The sequence below is a fragment of the Hippocampus bargibanti genome, linkage group LG16, assembly GCF_051943395.1.
Source record: "Hippocampus bargibanti isolate YZ-2025 linkage group LG16, ASM5194339v1, whole genome shotgun sequence".
Lineage (NCBI taxonomy): Eukaryota > Metazoa > Chordata > Actinopteri > Syngnathiformes > Syngnathidae > Hippocampus > Hippocampus bargibanti.
In genome coordinates this window covers 11,219,731-11,236,033 of record NC_142749.1, presented here as the reverse complement: position 1 = coordinate 11,236,033, position 16,303 = coordinate 11,219,731, and the positions used below count along the sequence as shown (strand labels likewise).

The following is a 16,303-nucleotide window of genomic DNA, read 5'->3' as shown; positions in this document are numbered from 1 at the left end:
TTATTTTCTTTAAAACAGAGCAAAACCACAGTAGTAGAAGCGTTGCGGACCCCATATGTACCCCCCCGATGTACACTGACTGGATGTTACATTTCCATGTCGGGGCTGGTTTCTAAGCATGGGGAACAACAACTGTGTGTGTGTGTGTGTGTGTGACAGAGAGAGTGTACGCGCCTAAGGCATGCTGTGCCGTTATCCCTAAGTAAGACACAAATGACCAGTCGTCTTGGCAACCACCCCTACTACTCAGTTCACTCCTCCAGAACCCAACAATGAAAATCAATGGAGTCAAGGTAATGTCTGAAGAAAAAGAAAATTATCCAACAAGTTGTCTTTCGTTGATTGACAGATATTCCTATGAAAGCAGTAAAAAAAGACTTTTTTTCCCGTATTTCATATGGCCGGCGTGATAAGACCCAAGTTAATAATCAGTACATTGAAGCTGGTGTACATTGTGAGAATCTCATATAGGAGCACCCTGAAGCAAATGGTCACAGTTGGAGCATCATGCGCGCGCGCACACACACACACACACACACACACACACACACACGTCCACTGCACTGCGACATCAAACCAGTAGAAGCCACCGATGACAAATCTCCTGTGACTTTTGGCACTAGTGACCAAGCCTGAGCTTTTGGTTTTTTTTTTCCTTTTCAAAGTGAGTTTGCATTTGAAAATAGCTGAGCAGAGAATAAAACCATATGGGCCTATCATTGTATTATTTTTTAAAAGAAACATCTTAGAAGATAAAAAAATATACATATACACACACACACATACATATATATATATATATATATATATATATATATACACATATATATATATATATATATATATATATATATATATATATATATATATATATATATATATATATATATATATATTTGCTGTGGTCTCTTGTGTCGTAACGCCTCATAAGGGACTAGGGTTCATTCGTTTTAGGTGACAATTATTCAATGGAGAGGATTGTTGAAATACAAAATGATACGTTATAATTCGTGTCTTTATCCTCATAAAAAACGGGAGAAACAAGACAACCCGCTGTCATGTCATCACTCCTTTAGTTTTAGTGCAAACCTTTTTCTCATGTTGCTCCTCAACCTACCACATTACTTTGAAACATGTTATAATGTTGTGATCCCCCCCTATCTGCCCTCGCACTTATATTTTGACTTACTCCTTGTAACATGACAACAAGGATTTTTATTCTTGCAAGATGCCAACGGGATTGATGTATACTGGCTCTTCTGTGTTTTAAAAAGAATTCAGATTTCTCAGGACATTTTGCTCACAGAATAAAAGGGCACAATTTCATTATATATATATATATATATCCAGGTATTTACATATGGACATATACATGTATACGTATATACATACATATGTACATATACATACCTATATACATATGTACGTATACATATATATACATATACATATATATACATCTGTATATATATTTTTCAGAACTTTATTCTGATCATACAAATTGTTGTATTTTTTATTTTATTTTCAAATTTTAACTTTATTCACTCAAAACAAAATACCCAGGAAAAGCTTTCTTTCATGAAAATTGCTTATTTCGTATGATTTTCCACCATGATATGCGATACTATACGATCCAAGAAAAAAAACCCGACTGCGTATGTAATGTTTGCATTGCTTTTTTTTTTTGTGAAGCATGTTGTCATGTTTTCCCACAGCAAAAGTGGAGGTTCCAAATTTAGCGTGTGAAAGAAAGAGAAGAGAAAGCAATAAAATCGAACGGATATGAAGAGCATTTGGGGCTGAAAGGCACTGGTTTCCCTTCTCACTTGTACGTGCTGTTGCTGAATTGGCATCAAAGCGAGTGCGTGTAATACGACGAGGAAAAAATAGATATCATTTTTTTTGTTTTGTTATTTTTATAGTTGCGTTGTTTTGTGGCTTGTTACAAGCTGAAAGCAGTTCGGGTTATATTATAAGCACATAAGAGGAAAAAGAATGAATCACAGAGTTGACACTTTACATTCGGAGGGTCGGAGACGGGTGATGGGGGAGGTGGAGCGGGGGCGTGATCGGCACCTGACTGTTTTTAGCTGTCGGCGGTGACCACCAAATTGGACACAGTTCAGTCTTGGAGAGAAAGAGGGCTCAAAAATATTTCTTCTGTGAATCCAAATTGACAGGCGGTTGTCAAACCTGAGCAAAGGATGTGGCGGTCCAGCAAAGGGTCGGCGGTGGGAGGAGCATTTTCTTTTTTTTTTTAAGGCATGGCTTGTACGCCCGACAGGGCTCACTTCTGATGAAAGAGGAGCTGCTTGACGCTGCCGTCTTTGACTTTTGGTATCTGGTTGGTGATGATCTCCGCCAGCATCTCGGGGAACTCCACACTCAGAGTCTTGTTCATGAATGTGTAGAAGCAAATGTGGAGAAGATCTTCCACCATCTGCCAAAAGACACATTTTGGCTATAGATTTCAGACCGGTTCACCCAAAATGGTGAGCGTTTGTGTTGGTGCGTCGGCGTGCTCACCCCCTGCATGGAATCCAGTAGCTTGGTCAGCTGGTAGAAGCGTTGCCAGTTCTGGCTGGTGTTCTCCTCTCGCTTGACGATGGCTTTTCCAAGCTCTTTGATGTAGGTCAAGCGGATCTCATCGAACACCGCCTGGCTCTTCAGCCCGTCTTTAGGCACTGAACACACATTCATTTAATATATTGGGCTTATCCTGTTCAGGGTCATGGCATGGAATATGTATATCATATATATTTTAATGTTGTTATGTCGATTAGTTTTTAGCGATATACGCTAGCTCTAAAAACTAGTGGCTACAACATATTAACGAAGTAGTGAGGTAAAAGTGGTATTTCAATCGGTAGGCAAACTAGCTTGCTAAAAATATCTGGTAGCTAGAACATAGTAACATTTTTACTTGAGAAACCTCTTGTGGGAATGTATATGCAAATATGTTCAAACATGGAAACATGTATGTTAACTTATTCACTGTCAGATAAATGTGCAAAAATGTGTCCACTACAGTGCCAGGGTTTTTGTCATTGTCACTCAAATTCCAGGACCCACAGACTATTGAGTTTTGGGACTACATAAACATTGAATGCAGCGAAAGAAATCTTAGACTCTCTTCTTTCATCAGAAAAAAAGAGTTAATTCCTAAATTATATGATCTGGAGTTGTATGATCTTGAAATGAGGGTGGCTGTCCAAAATACAATGCATTACATACATATTGGTTTGTATAGTACTTTGTCAACATCTGAAGCTGGAACAAAGCGCTAGGATGGTAAAATGGGAAATGCTGCCACCTCGTGGGAGGGAAAACCAATGCCAGAGGTCTGACCAGCGCTTTATCGGCACCCAGACAAGAAAAAATAAAACCCAAACAAATTCGGTAATGGTGGTCTACGTCATATTTTCAATTCCCCAATAAATTTGGAGTTAATTCCTAAATTATATGGGTCTGTTGTGGCTCAATATGACTTCACATATAAGGCACACCGGCATATAAGGCGCAGGGTCATCTTTTGAAGAAAATCAAGGCTTTTGGGTGCACCTTATACAGTGAGAAATACAGTATCCTCAAAATCAATTATTTATTCGTAATGTTTATCTGATTGTCATTTTGGAGCTGCAGTCGAGGTCAAATAAATAGATGAAGAGATAAATCCCTGTTCCGCATAGAAGCTGCAATAGATGACGTCAATCGTCTCAAATGCAACCGAATGAACCTGCGAGCGAATGAGAAATAATTCAAAGTTGTCGTGACCCGATAGTGTCGACAAGGCTCCAGGGAGTAGATGGAAATAGCTTTGGAGTCAGCATAGAAAAAGTAATTCTGCTTTCTGAGTGCACCCATTAGCTTGCCAATCATCCCCAGTGAGGCGCAAGCAACATCGTCTCATTTTTCCATCCGCCCATTATCCTGGCCGCATGTCCTCGCCAGGGTCACGAGCGTCCTTGGATCCTATTGTAACCGGTTTCTGGAACTCGGCGGGATAAACCCTGAAGGAGATCAACTCTCAACGGGTTCTCAAACGTAGCGGCGTAGACAAACAACTATTCAAATGAGGTGAGGGCTGCTTTGTATAATTTACCTGTGCTGAGAAGCAGCAGTACTTTCATGCACAGGTACTCGTCGTAGGACACCTCCAGACGCACAAACTCGGTGCAGATCTTCAGCATCTGCTCGCACTGCTCTGTCATGTAGGGAAGCTTCATTCGTTCTCTAAAGAAGAAGGAGACAGCAAGACAGGATACGTGGTCAATCATGGAGGAGTCACTGTTGTCATTATCTGTCCTGATTATGTTATCCTGACGAAGTTGCATAAAAGCTGGATGGTTAAAAAGGAGAGAGAGAGAGAGATCGAGACAGAGAGAGACGGAGAGACATAAAGAGAGAGACAGACAGAGAGAGAGAGAGAGAGACAGACAGACAGACAGACAGACAGACAGAGAGACAGAGACAGACGGAGAAAAAGAGAGAGACACAGAGAGTGAGAGAAAGACACAGACAGAGAGAGAGATAAAGAGAGATAAAGAGAGAGACAGAGAGCGAGAAAGAGATACCCAGAGAGAGAGGGAGGCAGAGAGAGAGGGAGACAGAGAGACACAGAGAGACAGACAGAGAGAGACTGAGAGACAGAGACAGAGAGAGAGAGAGAGAGGGAGAGGGAGAGACAGAGTGAGAGAGAGCGAATGACAGAGAGAGACAGAGACACAGAGAGAGAGACAGGGAGAGACAGAGAGAGAGATGGAGAGACAGAGAGAGACAGAGACAGAAAAAGCGATAAAGAGAGAGACAGAGATAAAGAGAGAGAGAGAGAGAGAGAGAGAGAGAGAGAGAGAGAGAGAGGAAGATAGAGAAAGACAGAGAGAGACAGAGAGAGAGACAGAAAGAGACGCAGAGAGACACACAGAGAGACAGCGAGAGAGAAAGAGACAGAGAGAGAGAGACAGGCGCTTGCATCCGACAATATACACACTGGTTGATGACAAGGTCGGGGGCGAAGCAGAGCATGCTCCCGTTGCACTGCTTGTAAGATCTCCAGCCCAGACTGAAGGACATGAGGAAGAGCCACGAGCACTGCAACAACGTCATTTGGTCATCCAGGTGCAGGTTACGGAAGCCTGGGGAGGACAAAAGTGATACCTGGTATTAGATCCACTACAACTGCAAAAATGGGTCCATTCCAGTGCCAGGGTTTTTGTCATTATCACTTGAATTGCAGGCTTCAAAGAATAGATCACTCATTCACTGCCAGTTGTGCAAAAATGCGTCCACTGCAGTGCAGGGGTTTTTGTCATTTTCATTCAAATTGCAAGACCCACAGAATATTGAGTTTTCGTACTACATAAACATTCAGTATAGCGTTAGAAATATTAGACTCCTTTCTTTCATCAGAAAAAAAAAGAGTTAGTTCCTAAATTATATGCGTCTGGAGTTATATGAGCTTGAAATGAGGGTGGGTGTCCAAAATACAATGCAATACATACATATTGGTTTATATAGCGCTTTAACAACAGCTGAAGCTGGAACAAAGGGCTATCATGGAAAAAAAAGGCAACACTGCCCCCTAGTGGAAAAAAAAACATTGCCAGAGGCCATGGCCAGTACTTTATTGGCACCCAAGCATGAAAAAAAACAAAACCCGAACAAATTAGCAATAACTTCGTCAACCCTCGTTTGGCTGGATTTTTACCAATTACGCGGAACGGAAAACCAATCATGTTAATGGTGAGTACTATCACAAAGTTATTTTAAATAATACATTCTGACATTTTGTTGAAAAGTGGCCGCACGTGCATGTGTGTGTGTGTGTGTGTGTGTGTGTGTGTGTGTGTGTGTGTGTGTGTGTGTGTGTGTGTGTGTGTGTGTGTGTGTGTGTGTGTGTGTGTGTGTGTGTGTGTGTGTGTGTGTGTGCGCTCGCGTTTGTGTGTGTGTGGCTCTCACTAAAAAGACATTTCTACATATTTTACTTTTATGGCTCTCTTCGTCAAAAAGGTTCCCGACCCTTGCCTTAGAATGTCATCTTTCATCAGAAAAAACTGTTAATTCCTAAATTATATGGGTCTGGAGTTATTGGAGCTCGAAATGGGGCTGGCTGCACAAAAGACAAATGCTGCCCTCTTGTGGGAGGGAAAAATAATGCCAGAGGTGTGACCAGCACTTTTTCGGCACCCACTGCGCAAGAAAAACCAAAATCCAAACAAATTCGGGCATGCCGCTCCACGTCATGCTTTTCAATTCCCGAATAAATTCGGGAATGGCAGTGAATGAGTTAAAAAAAGTATAATGACACGCATTTTGTCTTACATAGAATTATTCTATTCAACAATTATCATCTGCCTTTATTTCCTTTTTTTCTAATTAAGTGCGAAATGTGAACTGCGCTTATTGTTGAACATGATTAGCTAAACAAAGGACGGGAGCAAATATCCAGAGAATACTTGCAGCGATCAGCGTGTCATGTGGCCGCTTTGTCATGATCAGCACATGGCAAAGCACCGCTTTCAATTCTCCACGGCTTGTTGTTATCTTTTAACGCGTTGTCCCTCCCCTTCTGTGTGGTTTTTGTGGCTGTCGTGCAGCGAGGGGGAGTCACACGGGTCAGGGGAAAATGTCGGCTTTGCATTCATGGTTAATAATGCAAAGCTATTTAGGGCGTGATTACTCGATTAAATGATGGGATACTGGGTGAGGACCCGATTTGGAGAAATGTCGATAGCTGCAGCCCGACATACGGCTACACATGTATTGTAATTTTTGTCTTTCACAGATCAAAATGAAAAAATATTTTACAAATTGACATCAAATAGATTTTAATTCAGGTAGCATATTTCTCAAAATATTTCCACAGCGTGACAGGTAGGTCACGCCCTCATAGCAACACCAGCTGAAAATGGCGCGTCACAGCAACATCCGTGACACTCTGACGAAGGCGGAAGTAGTCGCCGAAACATGTCAGGTATTTGAACACCTACAATACACTGTCTGTAAGTAAGGAATCTGCTTAACATTAAATGAAAATATATTTTAGAAATAAAAGTGATTTCATTCTGCAATAATGTATCTAATTATTAATTACCATTAAATGTTAATTTAACATATACGTGCAAATGTGAAATTGTTCCTTTAATATTTTTATTTATTTTTTTCAAAAAATGTCAAATACTAATTTGAAAATGCCCTACCCATAATTTTACTATAATTCATTCAACCAAACTTCAGGGTGCATATACAATTTCAAAAGTTTTACAATAAATAAATCAACCAATTATGTCAGTCAATATTACATTTGGAAAAATGCTATAATAATAATAATAATACATTTTATTTCAAGCGCCTTTCAAAACACCCAAGGACACTTTACAATGCCCGAGTGGGTTTTCTCCGGGTCCTCCGGTTTCCTCCCACACTCCAAAAACATGCATGGAAGGCAGATTGACCACTCCAAATTGTCCCTAGGTGTGAGTGTGAGAGTGACTGTTGTACGTCTTTGTGTGCCCTGCGATTGGCTGGCAACCAATTCGGGGTGTCCCCCGCCTCGTGCCTGAAGACAGCTGAGATAGGCTCCAGCAACCCCCGCGACCCTAATGAGGAATAAGCGGTATGGAAAATGAGATGAGATGAGATGAGGTCATCTGCAAGACGTGCAAAAATGTGTCCACTCCAGTGCCAGGGTTTTTGTCACTGTCACTTGAATTCCACGACCCACAAAATATTAAGTTTAATAATAATAATAATAATAATAATAATAATAATAATAATAATACATTTCTAAGCCCCTTTCAAAACTCTCAAGGACACTTTACAGTCAAAGGATAAGAAGTTTTTTTTGTGCGGGTGAGCAGCGGCAGCCATTCGCACCAGCGTTATGAAAGTTATGAAAGGAAGAGGAAAGGAAAGAAAGAAGTAAAAAAACAAAATACAGGAGCTGCTGGAAAGGAAGCCACTACATTCTAAAACAAAATTGGGGAGGAAAAAATGGTGCCTATATTTCAGTATAATTTCCAATGTTATACATTCACCATCACATGCCATACAGTGTATTCACTGTAGTTTTAGGACTACATAAACATTCAATACAGCGTTAGAAACCTTACTCTTTTCTTTCATCAGAAAAAAAATACTTAATTCCTAAATGATATGGTTCTGGAGTTACATGAGCTTGAAATGAGGGCACACATATTCATTTATATAGCACTTTAACAACAGCTGAAGCCGGAACAAAGCGGTAACATGGGAAAAAGAGAAATGATGCCCCTTTGTGGACCAGACAGACATTGCCAGAAGCCATGGCCAGTGCTTTATCAGCACCCAAGCATGAAAAAAAAAAACTAATTCGGGAATGGCGCTCTAAGCGCCTTTCAAAACACTCAAGGTCACTTTACAGTCACAAGATAAGCTTTTCTGTGGGTGAGCAGCAGCAGCCATATGTGCCAGCATTCACTCAACCTGGATGTAACTTAAATAGATAGAAAGCTAGTCAGCCAGCTAATAGATAGCCGGCTAGATAGATAGATAGCCAGATGCGCTATATAGCTAATAACTAGCTAGCTACTTAGCTAGCCTGCTAGTATAAACCGCAGGGTTGAAAGCTTGTGACAAAAATCGCGACTTGTAGTCCGGAAATTAGGGTAATTCTAATTTGGGGATTTCAGTCGCACCCCCGCCAAAAAAAAGCAATAAAAAATAGTAGATGTTACTGTTGGATCAACGTATGTGTAGACGCCGTTGTGTGGAAAGAAACTACGATGACTACGTCATATTTTCAATTCCCGAATACATTCGAGAATTGCAGTGAATGAGTTAAAAGAGTACATGAAATCAATAATCAATTGCATTTGAATTACCACATTTTAGGGGGAAAAAAGCTGAATTCATGTGACAAATGTTACAACACTCTTGATTGTGTAACTGCTCTTTTGGCCGCGGCATTATACGAAAAAAATAATAAATCGTCTCACATTTCCACCGATGGGTGTTAATTACAAGCCGGTCGGCAAACGAGAAGGCGAGCGAAGCCCAGTCGGAGCGGGTTCTCATTACCTGGCAGCGACTTGGCCCACTTGACGGCTGAGATGACCTGCTGCCCTCCGAGCTTGTTGAGCGTGCTCATCAGGCGTGACGACGTGTCGGGCAGTGTCCCGTCGTAGCCCGAGTAGATGATCTCGGGTTCGATGGCCTGGAGCACCGAAAGCATGGCGGGTACCAGCTGAGGCATGCAGGTGGGGATGACCGCCACGGGCGTGGCGGGGACGGGCTCGAGCGTTCGGATGTTCTGCTGCTCTCTCCTCTTCAGCTTCTTGTTCTTCCTCGCTGGTGGAACAACGAAGAACATACAAAACTTTATGTGAAGCACATTTTATATGATACGTGTATCAAAGTAAGATGCCAGCCAAATATGTCAGATAATAACAAACAGGGCACAGTGATGGCTGAGGAAAAAAGCATTTGGAAAGCTTCACATAAGGACAGCAGAGACGCATTTGGTCCACCGCGCTTTCTGGCACTCTCCCGATTGTTTTATTCCCTCGCCTTTTCGACGGTTTCCATGACAACGTGCAGTCCCACAACAACAGTGGTGTCCATCAAATACCTCAGAATTGCCTTTTTTTCTCCCTTTCCGTCACGCAGACATCAAATTGATGATCTCCACTTTTTCAAATCCAGATGGAACATCCGATGAATGGCAGAATTGGGGAAATTGCTCAGATGTCTTTCAGATGTTAATTATACGTATTATGATTCCTTGGCGTTTTAGGCTGTCTTCTTTATTTTCGTTTTTTTCCATGTAAAAAAAATACAGAAAAAAACATTCCACATATACACACACATATACATACATCTACATATATCTACATATCTACATATCTACATATCTACATATATATATAGACGACAGAGCTTGAAACAAAAAAAAGTGAAATGGTGAGAAAATGGATAGAAAACAGTGAAATTTTGACTCGTTTAAACTTTGATAGTTCAAAAGCAGAGTGTAGACTGGAAAGTTAAAATATCCCATCAATCAGCCTCCACAAATAACCCGCACAAGCCATCTGTACACTTGATGCTAAAAGCTATCAACCCAGCTAAACAGAACACAATTGATGAGGAAAAAAGTCAAATTATCGGAGAGAAAGCACCTCCAAGGGATCATTCCTCAAGATGGTGAAAGAAGAAGGCTACGTTTCTCATCAAGTGTTTAATGCTGATGAAACCGGCCACTTCATTCCATCAAGCCATCAAGGACCATCACAAAGGTAAATAAAACTACTTCATTATACAGTACAGTGTATTTCTTTAATTATAATACCATAGCACATTTATTATACATAAAATAAGGTGTATTTGGTGTAGTTTTAAGGCATCGAGAATTAGAAAGTAGAAAATTATGTTTTATGGGGACCTGGGAACGGATTATTCTCATTTTTATGGTTTCCTATGGCAAATTATTTTTTGGGATACACACTTTTCGCCTTACACATTCTGTCTGGGAACCAATTAAGTTCGTAAGCCAAGGTATCACTGTATTTAGTTACTTGTTATAGCCAACGATGATGTTTTTACACGTGCATTCCTCTGACACAGGGTCTGCCACGCATCCCTGAGGTTCACTACGAATTGTTACGCTCTGACTCACCACCGTGAATTGCACTCTTGGGTTGGTTGGATGGCCTGCTTTGACGAACCACCGGCTCATTCCCTGACACGGCTTCATATATAAGGCAAATCCCGCGAGTGCTTTGTGCCCCATCATTGTGATCTCATTCAGAAATTGTGAGTAGGGGTTGGGGGTGGGGTTCTGCACCCACAAACGGCAACCTCTTATCAACTTGACTTGGAACGCAAGGATCTGGCGCCCATAAACGTGTTTAAATCTGAACTGAAAAACATGGGAACAGTTTCAGTCGAGTGTTGTTTTAGCTTCGCCGATTGAGCAATAGCTGATTATTTTTAACTTGAGGCCTTCTCTCTTTGAATGCTGCTGCTCGTCTCTCCTGGAAAAGAGGTTCTTAACGTCAATGGGACCAACCTGGTTAAATAAAGGTTAAACGCTCAAAATTGATTGGTGAGCTTTAGCGGTTTAGCGCAAGTGGACATGACCTTTGGATGGAGGCGGCGTGGCCGTGAATCAAGTCTTTGGGGTAAGCTAATTCTCTGTCTGTCATTTTATGTTTTCGAGGCAAAAAACGGGAGCCGTGTTATCTCTCACTGTCATTTTGGATTTAGCCGTGTCTTGTTACCTCCGCTTTGCAGGAGGAGGTACATGAACACTGTGAATGTCGGTTAAGGTGCGCCCGATCATGTTACCGCAGTGAAAAATCTGTCCAACAGTTTGTGCAATCTCATGATTCAACGCAGCTGTCTGCCTGGAGAGATTTGAAAAATAGTTTCACAAATTAAAACCGTCCCCAGGTGTCATAATAACACGTCTGTGGCTTGGAAACGCGTCGGTCAAAACAACCTGTGAAAAACAGCAATTAAGTGACTTTTATCACCCCCTTCAAGAAGACTGTTGAAAGTTGCAGGACGTCACTTTGCAGTTTGTTTTTGCAGGTTGGAAGGTAGGCCAAAGACGTCATTCTAGGGCTGAGAAGTCGTTCAAAAAAGCAATCATGTTCGTACTCTGAGAGGAATCTTATCTTATTGTGCAACGCCACTTGTATGGGGAGCTCAGAATATGAATGCACTTATAGTTAGCTACAGCTGATGAGCATTAAATTAACTCTTCAGTAGATCAGTGCCTTTGTCGTTTGTTTGCTGCTGGCCTCTCAGTCCGTCATGCATGGCAACAAAAGAAAGGCGGGAGCCAACTTCAGCTCCTTTAGCCAGCGAGCGAGCTTTGCTATAGGATGGATTTCACGTCTGAACTCAGTTGCCATCTATAATTACTGTTTTTCATTCCATTGCTTTATATTTTTGGCCCAATGGAGTTTTCTCATTCTCTGTTGTGTGTGTGTGTGTGTGTGTGTGTGTGAGCACACAATTATACCACATTAAATAAACAAATGAATAAGTAAATAAATACATAAATAAATACATGAATGAGTGAATAAAATGAACAAGTGAATAAAATGAATGAATGAATAAATAGATGGATGAATGAATGCATAAATAAATGAACGACTGCATAAATAAATAAATGAACAAATGACTGCATAAATAAATAAACGAATGAATGAATAAATAACTAAATAAATAAATAAATGCACAATTGATTGAATACATAAATGGATGGATATATAAATAAATGGACGGATAAATACGTAAATAAATGGATGGATGAATAAAAAATAAATAGACTGAAAAATAAAGAAATATATGAACAGATAAATAAAAAAAATCATGACCGAATAAATACATAAATAAATAAATACATAGATAAATAAAAAAAAATGACATAAAAAAATAAATGACCAAATAGATAAAAAGATGGATGGATGGATGGATGGATGGATAGATGGATAGATGGATGGAATGGATGGAATAGATAGATAGATAGATAGATAGATAGATAGATAGATAGATAGATAGATAGATAGATAGATAGATAGATAGATAGATAGATAGATAGATAGATAGATAGATAGATATAGATAGATAGATAGATAGATAGATAGATAGATAGATAGATAGATAGATAGATAGATAGATAGATAGATAGATAGATAGATAGATAGATAGATAGATAGATAGATAGATAGATAGATAGATAGATAGATAGATAGATAGATAGATAGATAGATAGATAGATAGATAGATAGATAGATAGATAGATAGATATAGATAGATAGATAGATAGATAAATTCCCTTTTTCACATTGTGAAGTTTTACCTTCCAAATTCATTCCAGCCTGAAGGCATTTGCGGAAGCGGCAGGCTGGGCAGTTTTTCCTGCGGATCTTATCGATGATGCAGTCGTTCCTTCCTGCGCACAAGTAGTTGTGCTGGCCTGTTAAGAAAAAGAAGGCAAAAACAGAAAAAAATTAGTAGCAAGCAAAAACTAGCAAGCGCAAGTAGAAGTGTGTGTGATGGGATTAAATGGAGCTGACTTTGAACCATATAAATGAGGATTAGTATGGGCTGCATCCCTTAAAATAATGAACTTTAACACATAAGCGAATGTCAGCTTCAAATCCAATATTTCATCACTAGTATATGAGCGTATTTGGAGTCCGCTGTCCTTTTGCACGTAGACAATGGAGGGGAGTCGTCGTGGATGCGGTTAACAACAGAGTGTTGCAAGGTGCAACAGCGGCATATTTTAAAAGTGCTGCTCATTAATATAATGGATGAGTCGCAAGCTTAGCAAAAGGTGGCAAGCAAATCAAATGCCTGCTTTGGAGACTTCACTTTAAAATTATAGTTGTGGAAATATAGAGATACTAAATACAAAAATGTAGATGTTTCAATCATGTTTTCTTGCAACCAGAATCCGAGTCAGTTGTTTCTTCAACTATCTTTAGTGAATTCTTTTATATTGGTAGTCGTTGAAATCCAATAATTATTTTAATGAACCCCCCCCCCCCAGACATGATCATCTAAAAATGATGTCATTGTCCCCGATTTGCTATCTCATGATGAGATTGAATTATTTATTCTTGCTATTTCTGCAATTATACTTTCCTAATATTACAACAATGAGCAGCATAACCTTGTTGTTAAAACAAAGTTCAACTGTGGAGTGAAAAATTTCTACGTTAATCATGTTCCTAATGTGTTTAATGCGGTACTTGATTAATGATTGACTCTGTCGGTTTCGCAAAAAATGGCGCAAAATGGCCACGCGCCATGTGACAAGTGGCAACTGACGCCAAGCCAGATTTGCTTCTTTGATCGCGGAGGCTCGGCAACTTTGAGCTCTTGCGGAACAATGAGAAGCTACAGCAGCTGCAGTAGCTTCTGACGATGCATCCGTCAGCATATTTGTCTCGGGAACCTTGAGAAAAAGCAGCAGGATGGACTGCGTTTAAGCAGCATGTTAATAAGATGGCAAACCAGCAAATATTCAAATATTTAGGTGTTTATATCTCAATCATGAGATCAAAAAAAAATGCATTTACCATATTTTCCGGTGTATACGTTGTACAGGAGTATAAAGTGCACTTTCAATGAATGAAAAACATTTTCGAAATATAATATCTAAATATAAAAAAGACTCCCAAATATAAGGCACACTACACTGTAAGGCTCTACAGTCGAGGCTGGAATTACACACTACTTCTTCTACAGGTGGAAATTAGCTGCTGAAATTAGTTATGAGACTTGTTGAGGCTCAATATTACTTCACATATAAGGTGCACCGGCATATAAGTCGCAGGGTCATCTTTTGAAGAAAATCAAGGCTTTTGGGTGCGCCTTATACACCGGAAAATAAGGTAATTTATGGGCAGATTATGCCAATCATTTGCAAGCAAAGAAATCCATTCAGTGGTTAAAGGGAAAAAATTATATAATTTTTAATTTGCCAATTCTTTTCATTTTTTAAAAATTTGACAATCGTACATGATTAATACGATTTGTGGAAAAAAATTAAATTAGCTGTTTGTGCCAGGGGCTTTGAACTGCTTTGGGATGAGTCGCCGTTATGTGGACTATAGACAATCAGCAGATTTGTGTACTTCTATGGTACGAATGTACTATACAATTAATTAAATGTCAATTATTTACCAAGCAGATCCAGGTTGAACATACAATTACAAAAACAGTACGCTTTGTTCTTATGCGAAGGTGCACCTTGCTTGTTATTTCCAGCAATGCCAATAAAACGTTCCCAGAGCAAAAGGTTCAAATCCACATTTTCATGCAAAGCCAGGAGAAATGGACCAGTGCGGTTGGGGTTGAGGGGAGCAAATCATCTCATCAGGGAGCACCTCTCATCATGAGCCATCACCAGAAGGATTAGCATTATGATTAAAAGTTGCATTTATTTACCATCACTCTTTTGTCGTGCTCTCCATCCTTCGCCATTGAGTATACGACCAGAAAATGGAGAGGGCAGGTGGTTGTTTGAGGAGGGGTGGAGGCGAGGGGAGTTTGGGGGGGGAGAAAAACAAACAAAAAAGATGTAAAAAAAAATATTTCGGAAAAATAAAAATGTCCAACCTTTAAAAATGAATTGCAATTTCACACACACACACACACACACACACACACACACACACACACACACACACACACACACACACACACACACACACACACACACACACACACACACACACACACAATAGAGTACGGACGCTCCTCACCTCACGAACGAGATACGTTCCAAGCGGTTGTTCGTAAGGTGAATTTGTTCGTCTGTTGCTTCAGTGCTATATTTTGTATGGAATGTATGTTTAAGTCAAACACTGAACGGGGAAGTATAAAACACAGACGCTCTAACAGTCGTAAAATAAATTAACACCTACTGTAGTATGGCGACATATATCCTTGATTCTTCAGTAAGCCATTGCTGAAGCTACTGGCACGTAATTACTGAATTACGTGGCATCAGTCTTTACTTTTTGTTATGCTCGTCCTGGAGCGTCTATTTCAGGGGTGTCAAAGTCATTTTTTGCCGCGGGCCACATTGTAGTTATGGTTTCCTCTCGAGGGCCGTTATGAATTTGGGGAACCCATTAGAATGTTTAAATCCCTTCAAATATTATATATAGAGCACACAGCAAATTAATGACTAACTCGTTTTCAAATCTGAAGTCAAGAATAATGACTTTAATTGTGGTTGACATCCAAAAATATGACATTTTGGCTCAGATTTTAGCAAGTTTGATTTGCTTTCGCGGGCCGAAAAAAATGATGTGGCGGGCCGGATTTGGCCCGCGGGCCTTGACTTTGACACCTGTGGTCTATTGGGAGGAGGGATTTCCTTCCCACCCACATACACTATGCAGCCAATCGCAAGCGAGCTTGGCTGGAAAAAGGCACGCAATACAAAATCTAACTTAGAGCATCTCTGTCCGAACATACCCGCAAAAATGTTCGTATGTACCGTTATTCGTAACTCGAATGTTCATAAGTTGGGGAGCGTCTGTACCACATAATCAGGCAAAGGCCCACTTATCTCAAATAGATTTTGTCAAGGTTGTACTTCTGGCAAAGCGAGGTACATATTTGCACCAGTGGCACTTCATTTGAAAATTCTGCTGATAGAAAGGTTCTAAAATATCATCCTAGACACCGTATCCACAAAAATTGCTCTGGAAGATTATACCCAGCTTCTGCGCCAATCCAAAAAACTGGTGAGTGGTGCTTGCTTGGACAAGAAAGCAAAGAAAGGTCATGCAAA

General features: G+C 40.1%; 1 protein-coding gene across 2 annotated transcripts in view; it reads right to left on the bottom strand.

Annotated features, from left to right (window-relative positions):
• Nucleotides 1–1,337: 1,337 nt before the first annotated feature.
• LOC148886459 (glucocorticoid receptor-like) overlaps nucleotides 1,338–16,303 on the bottom strand; it is a 48,950-nt gene continuing 33,984 nt past the window's right edge. Inside the window, exons 4-10 of one of the 2 annotated variants that reach the window (XM_089016310.1) lie at nucleotides 14,947–14,973; nucleotides 12,848–12,964; nucleotides 9,058–9,327; nucleotides 4,991–5,135; nucleotides 4,103–4,233; nucleotides 2,527–2,684; nucleotides 1,338–2,440 (exon numbers count right to left, since the gene is read on the bottom strand). In XM_089016310.1, the coding sequence (XP_088872436.1) occupies nucleotides 2,288–2,440; nucleotides 2,527–2,684; nucleotides 4,103–4,233; nucleotides 4,991–5,135; nucleotides 9,058–9,327; nucleotides 12,848–12,964; nucleotides 14,947–14,973 (1,001 nt within the window). In that variant the 3' untranslated portion in view covers nucleotides 1,338–2,287. The remainder of the gene's footprint in view (nucleotides 2,441–2,526; nucleotides 2,685–4,102; nucleotides 4,234–4,990; nucleotides 5,136–9,057; nucleotides 9,328–12,847; nucleotides 12,965–14,946; nucleotides 14,974–16,303) is intronic. The other variant, XM_089016311.1, reaches the window with a different exon arrangement.